We start from the raw sequence: 13,247 nt of genomic DNA on the forward strand, positions 1-13,247 counted from the left end.
TAGGCCCACGTCCTTTTTTTCCCCCTCCCTTCCTCAGTCCCCTCCCCTCCAACCCCCCCCCCCCCCCCCCCCAAAAACCAAAAACCCGATTTCGAAATCCCAAATTCCTTCTTATTCTCCTCATCCTCCTTCCCCTCTCTTCTTCCCCTCCCCTTCCCACATCTAATCGCGGTTGATCATCCCGCCCTTCTTTTTTTTTATTTTAACAGCGTTTGCTCTTTAATATTTCCTACTTGTGGCTGGACACCACTATCTCAATACCCTTTACTTCCACTTCCCCCGCTCAAGGAATGATCAGACATCCCAACGAACTCCTGTCGTCGACACGCCTACAGAACCGGTGCGAGCTTACCCAGGGGTCAATACCACCGCCACTTTCGCTCTTTCTCTAAGAGACAACCCGCACACATGGCTCCTTCCGCACCTGGGACGGCCAACTCACCGGCCAAGAAAACATCGGCTCCAGAGAAGAAATACAAATGCCAATTTTGCAACCGCGCCTTTAGCAGAAGTGAACATCGCAGTCGGCATGAGCGCTCACGTAAGATTTAGACAAAGTCCCCTGTCGCGCGTTGTTCCCCCTCTGATTGACTCGAAAATATAGACACGAAAGAAAGACCCTTCAAGTGCTTAAAATGCCGCAGTACCTTTGTCCGTCGCGATCTTCTTCTGCGACATGATCGAACTGTTCACGCTAAGGACGGCGGAATTCCCCTGGTCGCAGAGGGGCGGAGACGTGGTGGAGGGGTTCAGAAAAACTCATCTGCCCCGGCTCAGCCGTCGGTCACCGTTGACCCGACGACGCTGGAGCAGATCGAGGCAAGCAGCAACGATGGTATGGTCGACCTTGAAACTGCAGCCATGTTGATGACAGATTTCCAACATAAGGCTGCAGCAGCGGCGACCGGTCAGGTCTCCGAGCGTTCCGAATCGCTTTCGCCAGGACGCGGCTCCTTCGAGCCCTACCTCTCGGGCAACGCCACTCTGCCCCAGATGCCCTGGGACACGCTTGTCTCCCCCGCGGAACCGGGGTCAATGCCCACCCTCGTCGATCGCCATGGCCCTGTTGGGGACGTTCTCATGTCCAACTCGCTGCCTATGTCTGGGCACTCTACTCCGAATGCTCTGTCTCCCTACCCCTCGATGACTGGTCCCGTTAGCCCGGTTAACTACCGTCGTTCACCTGGCCCTAGTCAAGCGCTGACTCTTCCCAAGGCTCCTCAGCTCGCCAACGAGATGGAACGCAACTATGTAGTGGACAGGGTCCAGGGATCAGACAGCCTTGGTGCGCTTCCCGATACTTTCCAGCTTCCTTCCACGGTTGCGCTGAACCGGTATTTGTCCACCTACTTTAACCTGTATCACCCTCACTTGCCATTCCTGCACCAGGAATCCTTCAAGCCTGCCCAAGTCCCCGCACCACTTTTGCTTGCAGTTTTATCGATTGGTGCTCTCTACACTTTCGAGCGCGAGCACGCTTTCATGCTCCACGTCGGCTCCAAGGTCCTCGTCAACCAATTCCTACAACACAAGGACAACTTCGATTCCCGCAAGTGCCCCTTGTCATTGATGCAGGCCACTTTGTTGAACATGGTATTTGAGAGCTGGAGCGGTGACCCGAAGGGCCTTGAATGGACTTGCTCGATCAAAAGTCTCCTGGCCAACATGGTCGCCGGCAATCGATACCAGCTCAAGTTGCGGACCCAGGCTCGCCAGAACGTCCCACCATCGCGCGAAGAGTGGATCGAGGATGAATCCTGCCGTCGTACATATTTCGCCGTGTACATTTTCTTCGGCATGTTGACGCTCACATTCAACCACACTCCCGCGATGAGCTTCGACGAGTTTGACGACTTGGAACTCCCGTCGTCCGAGTCCCTCTGGAACTTGGACGCGGCTGATGATGAAACTTGGCGCCGTGGCACGGTTTCGAGCGCCTTGACTGTGCGTGAGGCCCACGACTTCCTTTTCCAGGGCGAACAGACCCGCTACAGTGCTTTTGCCACTCGTGTTCTCATCAACGCCCTGTTCCTGCAAGTTTGGAGCCATAAGCGCAGCTTTGAGGCGCTCCAAGATGTGGTTACCGAATACAAGCTGCGCCTGGCCCTCGAGACCTGGGAGAACTCCCTTGAGGTTTGCGAACCGGAAACAATTGTGGTCCCGCTTAGCACTCCTCAGAAGGGTCATCCCTTGATCTTCAACTCGATGGCGGTCTACCGCAACACCCGCGCCCGCCTGGAAGTTGACCTTAAGTCCATCCAGGAGGCCATGCGGTACCACTCATCATACGAGGTGGCGGCTGCCATGACCGTCGCTCGCGAGAAGGTCAAGCGCTCGCAGGAGATGAATAAGGTTATCCAACAATGTTTCGAATGCATCGAGATCGCCGCCATCCAGGGCATCAATTGGGTTGCAAAGACCTCCGCTACCAACTGGAGCGTTGAGCACCCTCTCTGCGGCCTGGATTTGATGGTCATTCTGAGCCTCTGGCTCTACCGCCTGGAACATGACGATGAGCCGGCGACTGAGGCTGAATTGGCCCTCTACAACAAGGTCCGAAATCTTTTTGACGATGATGCCATCGACGCCTTTGGCAAACTCAGTTCCACCGTCGCCCGTGTATGGGGTAACATCCTAGACGGCGTGGTTGTCTGGGGGTAAGTTTTGATCTATTTTCCCTTTGATGACCAAATAATTAACCGCTTTACAGAATCACCAAGTTGATGGGCGAATCATTCAAGCTCCACTCCCAGGCTTTGGTCGGCTACGAAGATTCTCTCCGTGTTGCCAAGGATCAGCCGATCCATGCTGTGCCAACCAAGTCGCTTGCTAGCGTCGGTACCGCGTATTAAATTTTCTTCTCAATCTCCTTGAGTTGATTTGCTTTCTCTGCTTTTTCTTGAAATTTCCATTTTTTGATTTCTTACTCTCATTTGTTGGACGCTTTCATTGGGACACTTTCGGATCAGGACTGGACATGCCAGTGGGCAGGCGGGGTGTTGGGCTTTTCTGGAATACTTCGCCTTCTGATATCCCTCTCGGTGGTTCCTAGTCTTTTGCTATTTTTTTTGCTATTTTCTTTTGCATTTCCCCTGTTCTTACACCAGGGAGTCCAGTGTGGTGTTTCTGCTTTCCGTCTTCGACACCTGGCTGGTCCTGTGTGTACTTTCGCACTCCGAGGAGTTTGACTTTATGGTTCATACTAACCCCTAATCGTGCCCCCCCGTCCATCTGCTTTTGTGCTTTCGATACCTTTTGATATTTCATGCGTTCGCGTTGTTTTCTTTCTTGCTTTCTTTCTTGATTCTTTTTTCCATATCTTGACATTTTCCTCTGCTTCTTTGGTTGGTTTCCAGCCGCTGTATTTGATGTTAATTGCCTGCGCGCCTTTGCAACCCCGTCTTTTGATTTTTATGCTTTTTACGCTCAGCATTGCTTTGAATATTTTCGCATTTGTTTCACCTGCACATGTTTTTATGCCATTTCCATGTACTATACGTTATCGATGAATTATCTGGCGGGGACAACCTCTTTCCTACCCACTCCATTGTAGACTTGAATTGTAGTTCGTAGCCTTGATGATCTATAGCCAGTTTGTAGTTGTAGTAATAGGTAAATAACCATCTGTACCTAGGTACTATCCAAGCCCGAAACAGTCATGCTTTGATGCTCATAGTGCCAAAAACTACTTCCCAACAGCAACAAATAATCGGTCGCCAATATCCCCAATACCAGGCACGATCATGCCTTTCTCATCAACACCCTTATCAATAGCACCAACCCAAACTTCAACATCACCCCAAGTCCCCGCAGCCCGCTTAACCCCCTCTTCCGAAGCAAGCAAGCTAAGCATAATAACCTTCTTCACGCCCCAATCGCGCAGCAACTGGATCGCCGCCTCGGCCGTGGCGCCAGTAGCGATAACCGGGTCCAGCAGCACAGCCAGGCTTGCAGCTGCGGTGTTGGTAGTGGGATTCAAAGAAGCTGGCGAGGCCGGCGAGAGTTGCGACCGGTGGAAGGGGAGGTTGTTGTAGTACTCTACAGGCTGGAGAGAGACCTTTTCGCGGAACAGGCCCAGGTGGTAGACTGGGACCGGGGTTGGGAGGAGGTCGTTTAGGGCTGTGGGGTTGTGTAAGCGGGGTTTGGACCCGTGGACGGGTTAGGAGTGGGGGATAAGGCTGGGGGGAATGGTGATAGGGGAGATAAGCTGTAAATGCGAATGGAATTGTAACTGCAACCGCAACCGCGGTATTGGGGATTCGATATTGGACAGGAAATTGGGGAGTAGAAGAGTAATAAGGTAGCATTGCAGGGAGTAATATGGGTTACAGTTGCAGTGTTGGCTTGAAGGGGTTATGCGAATAGATTGAGAATCACTCACCATCAACCATTCCTAGGCCAGATCGGAGGATTGGCACTAGAGCTAGGTCTGCTGGGTCAATGCCCTGGGTTTCATACTCGATTCCGAGGGGAGTGGTGTCCTGGGAAGGATTGTTAGGTGATCTAATGGTAGCGTTTGATGGATCTTAGTCTTAGGGATCTATTTACCGTCCCTGTTTTGACCGACTTGAGACCCGAGAAGGCTTCCACGCCTAGAATATTGGCAATGTCATGGACTAAGCCTCTTGTCTCACGAGGGGTGGTGGAAGATGAGCGGATTAGGGAGAGCTTGGCTTGGAGACAGGGGTGGGAGGAGACGTGGACATTTGGTGGAAGAGACATGATGGAGTGCAGAGGAGGTTACGAAGAGAATAGAAGAGGAAGAAGAAGAAGAAAGCAAAGCAAAGACAAAGCAGGCCTGTTATCTTCTTCCCCTCATATACAAAACGACCAGGCGCTAATCTTATCGGACTCCACCTGATCTCCGGTCTCCGATTTCTTGGCCTTTTCTCTTTCCTACTCCGTTGAACGGCAATGCCATCAACTACCGAAGAGGACCATCCCTCAGAATACAACAACTACCCTTTAAGAGAGGCCCAACAAACAAATCTAAACGAATCATGTCCAAATTCGGGTGACCACGCAGCACCTGCACCACCTGCATCTGCTGCGCAGCCCCTCTCCAAACACGCAACCCACATCTACACCGTCTCCTATCTGATCTTTTTCTCGCTCCTGGGCACCCTAGCCCGCCTAGGCTTACAGGCACTGACATTCTACACAGGCGCCCCCGTCGTGACAGGGGTGCTATGGGCGAATGTAGGCGGAAGCCTGGTAATGGGGTTTCTGAGCGAAGACCAGAATCTCTTCCGCGAGGAGTGGGGCCAGAAATCAGCGAAAGAACCAGCCCCGGACGCAGTCGAGATCGAGCCCAAGATTAGGAACAAGAACCACCTGGCTGTGAAGAAGACCATCCCGCTGTATATTGGTCTAACGACCGGGTTCTGCGGTTGCTTCACCTCCTTCTCGTCCTTTATGCGCGACGTCTTCCTCGCCCTGGTAAACGCCCTCCCCGATCCGTCGCTACCTACTGGATCCCACATCGCCTCCCGCAATGGCGGGTATAGCTTCATGGCGCTGGTCGCTGTGATTATACTCACCGTGTCGCTGAGCCTATCGGCGCTTATCGTCGGCGCGCATCTTGCGCTGGCTTTAACGCGTGTGACACCCACCGTACCCTTTGCATTCACGCGACGAGTCCTCGACCGTGTTGTGGTCGTGCTTGCCTGGGGATGTTGGCTTGGAGCTGTGTTCCTGGCCATCTGGCCGCCAGACCGACATAATGGCCCGGATGTGTGGCGCGGCCGGGCGGTGTTCGCTCTTGTCTTTGCGCCGCTTGGTTGTCTCCTTCGGTTCTATGTATCGCTGCACCTGAATAGCAGGATTCCGACCTTTCCGCTGGGCACGTTTGCAGTTAATATCTTTGGCACTATCATCGAGGGCCTTTGCTATGACTTGCAGCATGTTAGTGGTCTTGGCGCGGTGGTTCCTGCTGCTCTAACGGGTTGCCAGGTGCTGCAGGGTGTTATGGATGGATTCTGCGGGAGCACGACTACTATCAGTACTTGGGTTGCTGAGTTGAAAGGACTGGCTCATCGGCGCCATTCGTATTTGTATGGAAGTGCCAGTGTGCTTGTCGCGCTTGGGTTTTTGGTTGTCATCATGGGCTCGTTGTTGTGGACGCGTGGGTTTGCCGAGCCTGTGTGTGGATAGATCTGGAGCGGCTGGTGTACGATATAATGTAAACTATAGGCAAGAGGGATCAAAATAATAATTATAGAAAGAGGGAATAGACAAGTTATTCCCTACAGACAATATCAAAATTGCCCCAAAGCATCAACCCCAACCCCAACGCCCTAATTCCGCTCCTAGCCCCCATACAACATAACATATAGCATCATAATAAACCCTAGCCCTACTCCCGACTAGGCGCAGGCCCAATCTCAACAGCCGGGCCACTCCCACCCCCAAACCTCCTCGCAGGGCTCGCCGACCGAAACCCATCACGAAAAGGGCCCTGACCCAAACTCCTTCCCCCTTCCAACGCCATTCCAACAATAGACTCAAGCGCAATCCCACCCCCAACCGGACTAATAGAACCAACAGCCCTACCCGCAAGCCCGCCACTCCCAAGCGGACTGACAGGGCTAACAGGACTAAGCATAGACTGACCAAGCGGACTCCTGATCTGCGATATGCTCGCATTCCCCTTCGTCGTGTACATCTCCATCCCGTGGACTGGTAGCTCGGCACGGTTCTCGGGCAGGACGACGCGGTCGAGCATTTTTTCTTGTGCGGCTGTTTTGGGGGTTGGGGTGACTGTTGTGTCTTTAATAGGACTTCGGCTCCGGCCTGCTGTTATGGAAGTCGTTGTTCCTATGGCTGGGTTCTTGTTTCGGAAGGCTTTGCGGCGTGCGAGGTCTTGGGCGTCTAGGCGCGTTTGGGATACTGGGATTGGTTGTTAGAGTAATGTAGTTTTTGGTCACAATTGGTATTAGGGGATTGAATGTGTCTGTGCATGTTGTCTTATATGGCCACAGTCGGATTTGTAAATTTTTGTGTCGATATAGAGATACAGATGAAAATTGGAGGATAGCTCACCACGCCAGAGAGCAACATATGCACCCATAACCACTATACAGAGAGACAAGAAGCCGAACATTAGCCCTAGCTCGTGGCCGAGCGAGGGCATCGGGATGTAAGGTGGGTATTCGTCCGAGGCCATGATGAGGTCTGTAGAATATTTCTCTTTTGAGCCGAGTGTAGCGATGGTATATACCCACTTCTACCAAGACGAAAGATCTCTCTTCCAAATGGTATGTAGAAGAGAGCTTGATGAAGGAAATCAAAGAATGAATCAATGTGGAGCGCAGTGCAGGAATCTGACAGCTCCCCAGGTGTCTACTTAGTTATGGCAGTGGGTTTGCTGACCTGCAGTCAACATGGAAAAGAGAAAAGAAAAGGAGGTTCCTTTCGAACCTCGAACCAATAGCACAGTAAGAAGGAAGATCAGAACATACCTTTTCTTTGAGGGCGAAACTCTGAATCTCGAGCAACAAAGAAACCCATCCCCAAGTCCGAGTCCATTAAAGAGGCGTAGACCAACGAACATAGAGTCGAAAGAAAAGCAATCAAAGTAAAAATGTATAATCAGTTCGTATTGGACATATCTATATATACTAATTAGGTAAATCCCATGTACTCCGTACCAATGGGAGAATCTGCATCAGAAACAAAAAGGTATCATGTACAACATGCGTACAACATGCAACTCTATACTCCCAACAGTACCAAGTACACAAAGTAGCTCAGCAAGTCGGGGAATGCAATAGCTGAAAAAAAAGGGAGGCTCAAAGATTCAATACCACGCCAGAACACAAGGCCATGGATGCAAAAATAGACAAAAATGGTAAAAATCCGCTGCAAAAGACCGTAGAAAAATGAAGATGAAGATGAAGGGTCGCAGAAATATGTCGAGCGGAGTAAAAGATAACAAAGTTCCAGCGGTGCCCGGCGTTTCACGTGTCGTGTCAAGAGAAGAAGTAGGGTTGAGGTGGGAAAAAAAAAAAAAGGTATGTATCGAAAGAATCGCAAGCTGTGGTTCGGTTCAAAGCAATCCAGGCCAACCATCACCCGAGCATTACAGCCGCCAGAGCAGTAAATGTCAACCCAATAGCCATGCCAATCCACGGGGTCTGGCCAAGGGAACCCTCACTGCGCGCTTGGAGGACATAGCGAGCAGCGAGCATGCGCATCTCATCGGACGGCAGGTCGCGTTCCGCGAATGGAGCGAACTGTTCCCGCGGAGAAATTTCCGGTAATGAGACAGCAGGCGAGTTGTGCGCAAAGTCGGAGGAGAGGCTAGCGCCTGCGACGGGTTGTTGTGAGTCGGCGAGGACGGCGGCCGGGGCCAGGAAGGCCAGGAAGTTGGATGGCTTCATTGTGGAGAGAGTTATAGATGTATACAATGGGAACCGACTGGCGCGCAAATGCTTTGCGTTGTTGCCTATGAGGAACAAGCAACGCCAAGCTGGCTGGTGCGGGTCGTGGGACGGGGGTCTGGAGTTGGCGAGGCAACAGTGCTGCAGATGGAGGTGGAGAGATTGAAAGTGGCGATGTCACTCAGACGAGTCTCACGAATATAAGTTGCGATGGTCTCAGAACATGCCACTAAAAGTTCGAGTGGGTTGCTGTGTTGGAATTGTCGCAGTCAGGCAACCGGGGGAATAGGGGGCCAAACACGGGAGAGGGGAGTGTCCGGGGCGTTTCGCCTTGACTCTCTCAATTGTCAGAATCCAACTCACTCTTAGCCGTAGAGGAGGATTGAAAGAGAAAACGAAGAAGAAAAAGTCAACCCTCGAAAAACCGAAACAGCCCAGGGGGGGGGGGGGAAGGGAGATTAAGGGAAAATCAAGATGAAGCCAGTCAGAACGAGGGCTTGATTGGCCGAGCCGCTCTTTGGCTTCCTTTGGCTCTCTTTGGCCCAGAGTCCCTGGGCCGTCCACAAGTGGGGCCTGTCCCTGAATTATGTGGGCTCTGATTGGTTACCCGGTTTCCCGTGTCTGAGGCTATCCGGTGTTTATTTATTCTTTAAAATCCTTTAATTTGCTGTGAGGGTGATTCAATAATTGCATCTTCATCTTCACGTATGCATTTATAGCATACGGAGTACGTAGTCCATACTCTAAATACAATAAAATCGCATACCGTGAAGATCTAATTATAGCTCCAATCCTGAAGCTTAACGGACAGCGCCACAAATGATCGTCAATGCAGACGCGAAATTCGAGCGAATAGACGAGCACGCCCCGCAGGCAGGATGACGACGCGCATGTATGGGCGATACCAAAATCAAGATATTTAGAACCCTTGCTCTTGGCATCATGAACCAGGTCAAAGGATGAACCATCGATTTTCCAATACTGGGTAGAGCTCCGAGGATGCGGTAGTTGCATTCGTAACAAGCAAACCATCCAGCAGCCTTGATACGTGTATCCGCTCGAAATGCGAAGCCCGGGATTTTGTTCTCGCTGTCCCTGCGCAAAAGTTCACCCAGTCTCAAAAATGGGCCGTTCAGATTAAAACGCCCAATACTCAAAGATTCAGGGGCTCGACATGTTTTCGTCGGCTTTGCAGTGCGTGCAAGTCTTTGCGGTGTTGTCCGTGGGCGTATGTGTTGGTGTAGCTTCTCCGTCCTGCGGAGAGACCGGGGACTTCGACTCTTTAGATAGACTGGCCTGTAAGTTTCTCAGCCTGGCCTGCTCTCGCGCTCTGCGAACAGCAAGACGTATCTCGCTGGGTAGGGAATTGGTTTGGGTTAAACAGTCCGCACAGGCGCGGCAGTAATACCCGGATTGAGGGTTCTTCAATTCAACAAGTCGGCGCTTGCTGGGGATAGTGATGTCACCGCAGTGGACACAGGGGCTTTTCAAAACTCGGGGACTGCTTTGCATACGCGTCGCTCTGAGCTTTCGGAGCGCTGCAATTTTGACGGTGCTGGGCAAGGTGTCTGTTACAAGTAGGGACCGTGTGCATGGCTGGCAATAGTAACCTGCCGCGGGATTCCGGGGTTCAACAAGCCTACGTTTGCGGCTGGAGGCCGTTATGTCACCACAGTGAACGCAGGGGTATTCACCACGGCTCTGTTTCATCTGTTTGGGAGACTCGGGACTGCCGGGGGACCCGGAAGGGCCGTGGGGCATGGGCTCTTCCTTCGAATTGTCTGATGCAGTGGTTTTTGAGGCGGTAAGAGTGCGCCTATTCCGTATCTGTTTGCGGTACTTGAGCGCTGCGAGATCTTGCTCGGTTGGAAGGTTACCGTGGTAGTTGACATGTCGAACGCATGTCCGGCAATGAAACCCAGCAGAAGGGTTATTCGGATCAATGAATTTACGGCTACTTCTCGGAGCAGTCATCTCGCCGCAGTGCCTGCACGGACTCATTTTGCTTGCCTCTCCACACGCCCTGGCCAGTCTCCGCTGATTGATCGCTGCAAGCTGTTCCTCATTTGGTAGATGGCCATGAATACGGATGTTCCGAATACACGATTTGCAGTGCCAGCCGCTGGAATGGTTACCAGGTTCGACATGTCTTCTGGCCTTGGGGATAGTTCTCCCACCGCAGTGCACGCAGAGTTCCGGTTCTTTGGCCGCAGAAGTCTCGTGGCGACATTGTTGAGTCCATGGTCCCTTGCCTTGGGACCGTAGAGTGTGTTCAGGTCTCAAGAGATCACTGAGCAAGCTCCGTAGCGAAAGCGAAGCTTTGTTGGCATGGTGTGGACTTGTCGCAGACCAGCGATGTGTGCAATGGGTGTCGCGCAGCTTAGAAAAGGATCTTAGGCGTTGCGTTATATTATGTCCTGTTTGCGATCCATTGCGGAAGAATTGCGCATAGGATATGTTGCATTGATATCCAAGAGGACGCAGCGACATGGCGAACGTTCGTGTAGTACCGGAGACACTTGATTTGGCCTATGCAGGCATTGTAGAGGGAAACGCGTGCAGTTGAATTGAGCCTAGTTGTGGCTTGCCCTCGACCGTAGTTGCTCTTGGGCATGGAGGATGTAATGGTGGTCAAATACTTTGAACTCGAAGCGCGCAAGCAAACTTCGTGGATAGTTAGGCCTTGGCATTATTAGTGCCTTGATTCCCGGGCTGCACAAACAAGTATGGTCACGTGACTACACGTTCGAACGGAAAGTTTTCATCTCTTGTGATTATCACTACATAATCCATTGGGGTTGCAGGTTATATCCTTTAGGAGGAAAAGGAACAAATACCCTTGTCTATCAAGTTTACGTGGTTGTCAAGTTCATAGCAAAAAGGATGGCTGTAACAAGTTCGCTCGAATTTTTTTCCGTTCATAATAAGGGACCTTGGATAGAGGGTTCAAAGCATCTCATCCCAGTTCGGTGTGACTGTGAACTTGCCCGACAATTGGCCCATAGACCAAACATGTTTTGCTGTGTCTTCCTCCGGCTCCGGTGGCGCCTTTGACAAGATGACAGCTTCCTGGACGAAGCCAACCGGTGCTCCACGATCCAACTCCATACTGATTCCACCCCAGTCTAGGGTCACACGGCCTGACTCGTGTACGTTCAATTTGCCAACACGGCCTGTGGGAAGAGTCCATGGTTGGCCGGCTGTGATGACGCTGTTGTCTTTTGATTCGACTGGTTTGGTGTTGTCCAGGATCTCCACGTCATCGCCAGCTTCGCGCTTGATCTCGTTCTGGGGAGGTGCAGTTGCGGCTGTGGCTTGATGTTGGTTGTCTTGGGCGGAACCGGCGACTCTGAGGTAGGGAGTCATCGGTGGGAATTGCATGAGGAACATTTGGCCATGTAGAGGGTTTTCGTCCTCCTTTTCTTCTTCCTTCTCTTCGTTCGTTTGGTTATCTTCCTGTCCTTCCACTGCGGCGGGTTTACTTTCGGTAGCTCCTTCGGCGGTTTCTGCTTCCGTGTTGGCCTTCTTTGAATCCTTGGGAACAAGAAGATCCCTGATGATAGCCAAATCTTCCATGTGTCGGTCATATTCGTCGATTTCCTCTTTAGTGTGAAGTAGGCTTCGTGGGTCTAGTATTTCGGGTTCAGGCGTGATTTGAGTCGATCGTAGTTCTGTTGTACTCCTCTTTGTTGGACTCATACTCTGAGCTGAGCGCACACGCACGTTATGCTCCGGGAGGAAGTCGTCATCATCTGCGTGTGGAATAGCATCCGGCATAGTTGTGTCGTCATCTTGAGGTTCAGTTTTGACCTTGGTAGGTGTACGGCCGACATCCTTCGCAGCTTTCTCCTTCTCAGCCTTTTTGCGGAGATCGGCAGTTCTACTTGTGCTAGACTCCATGTTGACGCTGACGACTCTTTCCTCGTGTTCATGCCGCTCAAGGCGGACAGGGCGAAGCCCGCCCCTCGACCTGCTGGGTTGCTTGCCCTTGATATCCTTCGGCGTATCCCAATCCTCTTCGTCGCTATCGAGGTTGATATGATCGATGCTGACACGGAGTTCATTCTCTTCGTCATCCGAAGAGTCGTATGCGCGCCCGCGGTTGGCCCCAGTGAGGCCAGATCGATTGTATCCTGAGCCTGCCCCGCCAGAGCCTCCCCCATATCCTCCGCCTCCACCTCCACCTCCACCTCCGCCGCCAAAGCCACCACGGCCTCGCTTGCCGCCTCGTCCACCAAATCCACTCATTCCCATGGCCATGGGTCCTCCACGGCCACGGAACCCAGCACGGCGAGCAGTACCACCACGGCCTCGCTGAATAGCGGCAGCCTCCTTAAGACGCTCATTGTGCCGTTCTTGTTCAAGTCTCTCTATTTCATCTCGCTCCTGCTTGCTGCGACGCCCAACGGCCTTCGGTTTGTGTTTCAAGACTGGTTTGGGAGGCTCACCACCGAGCACTGACGGGGGCCGACTGCTGGGTGGGATGCTACCGGAAGGAGTGCGTTTGTTCAGTGATTGAAGCCGTTGCACCGAGGCTCGACTCGCAGGACCGGGCGCGCCGGTTGCTGTGGGAGCATTTTGCGCAGCGCCCCCGCCAGCGGGAGTCGGAGTGGTTGTGTCAGATCGAGCACCGCGGTTGGCGGCCCCTCCACGGGCGCTTCCACGAGAGGCGGCTTTGGGAGGCATTGTCGTCGCTTTTCAGACAAGGCGCTGAATGCGGCTTGCTGGGCGGTGGGAGAAAAGTTCGTGTAGAGGATATCGGTTGCGCACCGCGTTATATGCACACTCGGCGTTGGAATAACTAGGTTCTGTACCGGTAACACACGGAAACGCGACTTGAAATGAGCAAAGCGCCGTTTCGTAACA

At 52.3% G+C, this 13,247-nt stretch overlaps 7 protein-coding genes across 7 annotated transcripts; 2 read left to right on the plus strand and 5 right to left on the minus strand.

Moving 5' to 3' along the window:
- Positions 1-408: 408 nt before the first annotated feature.
- N7525_006697 (C2H2-type zinc finger protein) lies at positions 409-2,852 on the plus strand (the record flags this gene model as incomplete). The annotated part of the gene is made up of 3 exons (XM_002567200.1): positions 409-541; positions 605-2,657; positions 2,711-2,852. The coding sequence occupies 3 exons, from the start codon at positions 409-411 to the stop codon at positions 2,850-2,852; spliced, it is 2,328 nt and encodes a 775-aa protein (XP_002567246.1).
- Positions 2,853-3,685: 833 nt separating this feature from the next.
- On the minus strand, positions 3,686-4,722 carry N7525_006698 (uracil phosphoribosyltransferase; the record flags this gene model as incomplete). The annotated part of the gene is made up of 3 exons (XM_002567201.1): positions 3,686-4,119; positions 4,382-4,481; positions 4,549-4,722. The coding sequence occupies 3 exons, from the start codon at positions 4,720-4,722 to the stop codon at positions 3,686-3,688; spliced, it is 708 nt and encodes a 235-aa protein (XP_002567247.1).
- A 192-nt stretch (positions 4,723-4,914) lies between these two features.
- On the plus strand, positions 4,915-6,153 carry N7525_006699 (FluC/FEX family fluoride channel; the record flags this gene model as incomplete). The annotated part of the gene is made up of 1 exon (XM_002567202.1): positions 4,915-6,153. One exon carries the CDS (start codon positions 4,915-4,917, stop codon positions 6,151-6,153), a length of 1,239 nt encoding a protein of 412 aa, XP_002567248.1.
- A 202-nt stretch (positions 6,154-6,355) lies between these two features.
- Positions 6,356-7,165, minus strand: N7525_006700 (uncharacterized protein; the record flags this gene model as incomplete). Its single annotated transcript, XM_002567203.2, has 2 exons — positions 6,356-6,888; positions 7,042-7,165. 2 exons carry the CDS (start codon positions 7,163-7,165, stop codon positions 6,356-6,358), a joined length of 657 nt encoding a protein of 218 aa, XP_002567249.1.
- Positions 7,166-8,069: 904 nt separating this feature from the next.
- N7525_006701 (uncharacterized protein) lies at positions 8,070-8,381 on the minus strand (the record flags this gene model as incomplete). Its single annotated transcript, XM_002567204.1, has 1 exon — positions 8,070-8,381. One exon carries the CDS (start codon positions 8,379-8,381, stop codon positions 8,070-8,072), a length of 312 nt encoding a protein of 103 aa, XP_002567250.1.
- A 1,161-nt stretch (positions 8,382-9,542) lies between these two features.
- N7525_006702 (uncharacterized protein) lies at positions 9,543-10,871 on the minus strand (the record flags this gene model as incomplete). The annotated part of the gene is made up of 1 exon (XM_002567206.1): positions 9,543-10,871. The coding sequence occupies one exon, from the start codon at positions 10,869-10,871 to the stop codon at positions 9,543-9,545; it is 1,329 nt and encodes a 442-aa protein (XP_002567252.1).
- Positions 10,872-11,327: 456 nt separating this feature from the next.
- Positions 11,328-13,067, minus strand: N7525_006703 (putative DNA-directed RNA polymerase III RPC4; the record flags this gene model as incomplete). The annotated part of the gene is made up of 1 exon (XM_002567207.1): positions 11,328-13,067. One exon carries the CDS (start codon positions 13,065-13,067, stop codon positions 11,328-11,330), a length of 1,740 nt encoding a protein of 579 aa, XP_002567253.1.
- Positions 13,068-13,247: the final 180 nt, after the last annotated feature.

Source organism: Penicillium rubens (assembly GCF_028828025.1).
Source record: "Penicillium rubens strain IBT 27055 chromosome Unknown utg000003l_segment0_segment0, whole genome shotgun sequence".
NCBI lineage: Eukaryota > Fungi > Ascomycota > Eurotiomycetes > Eurotiales > Aspergillaceae > Penicillium > Penicillium rubens.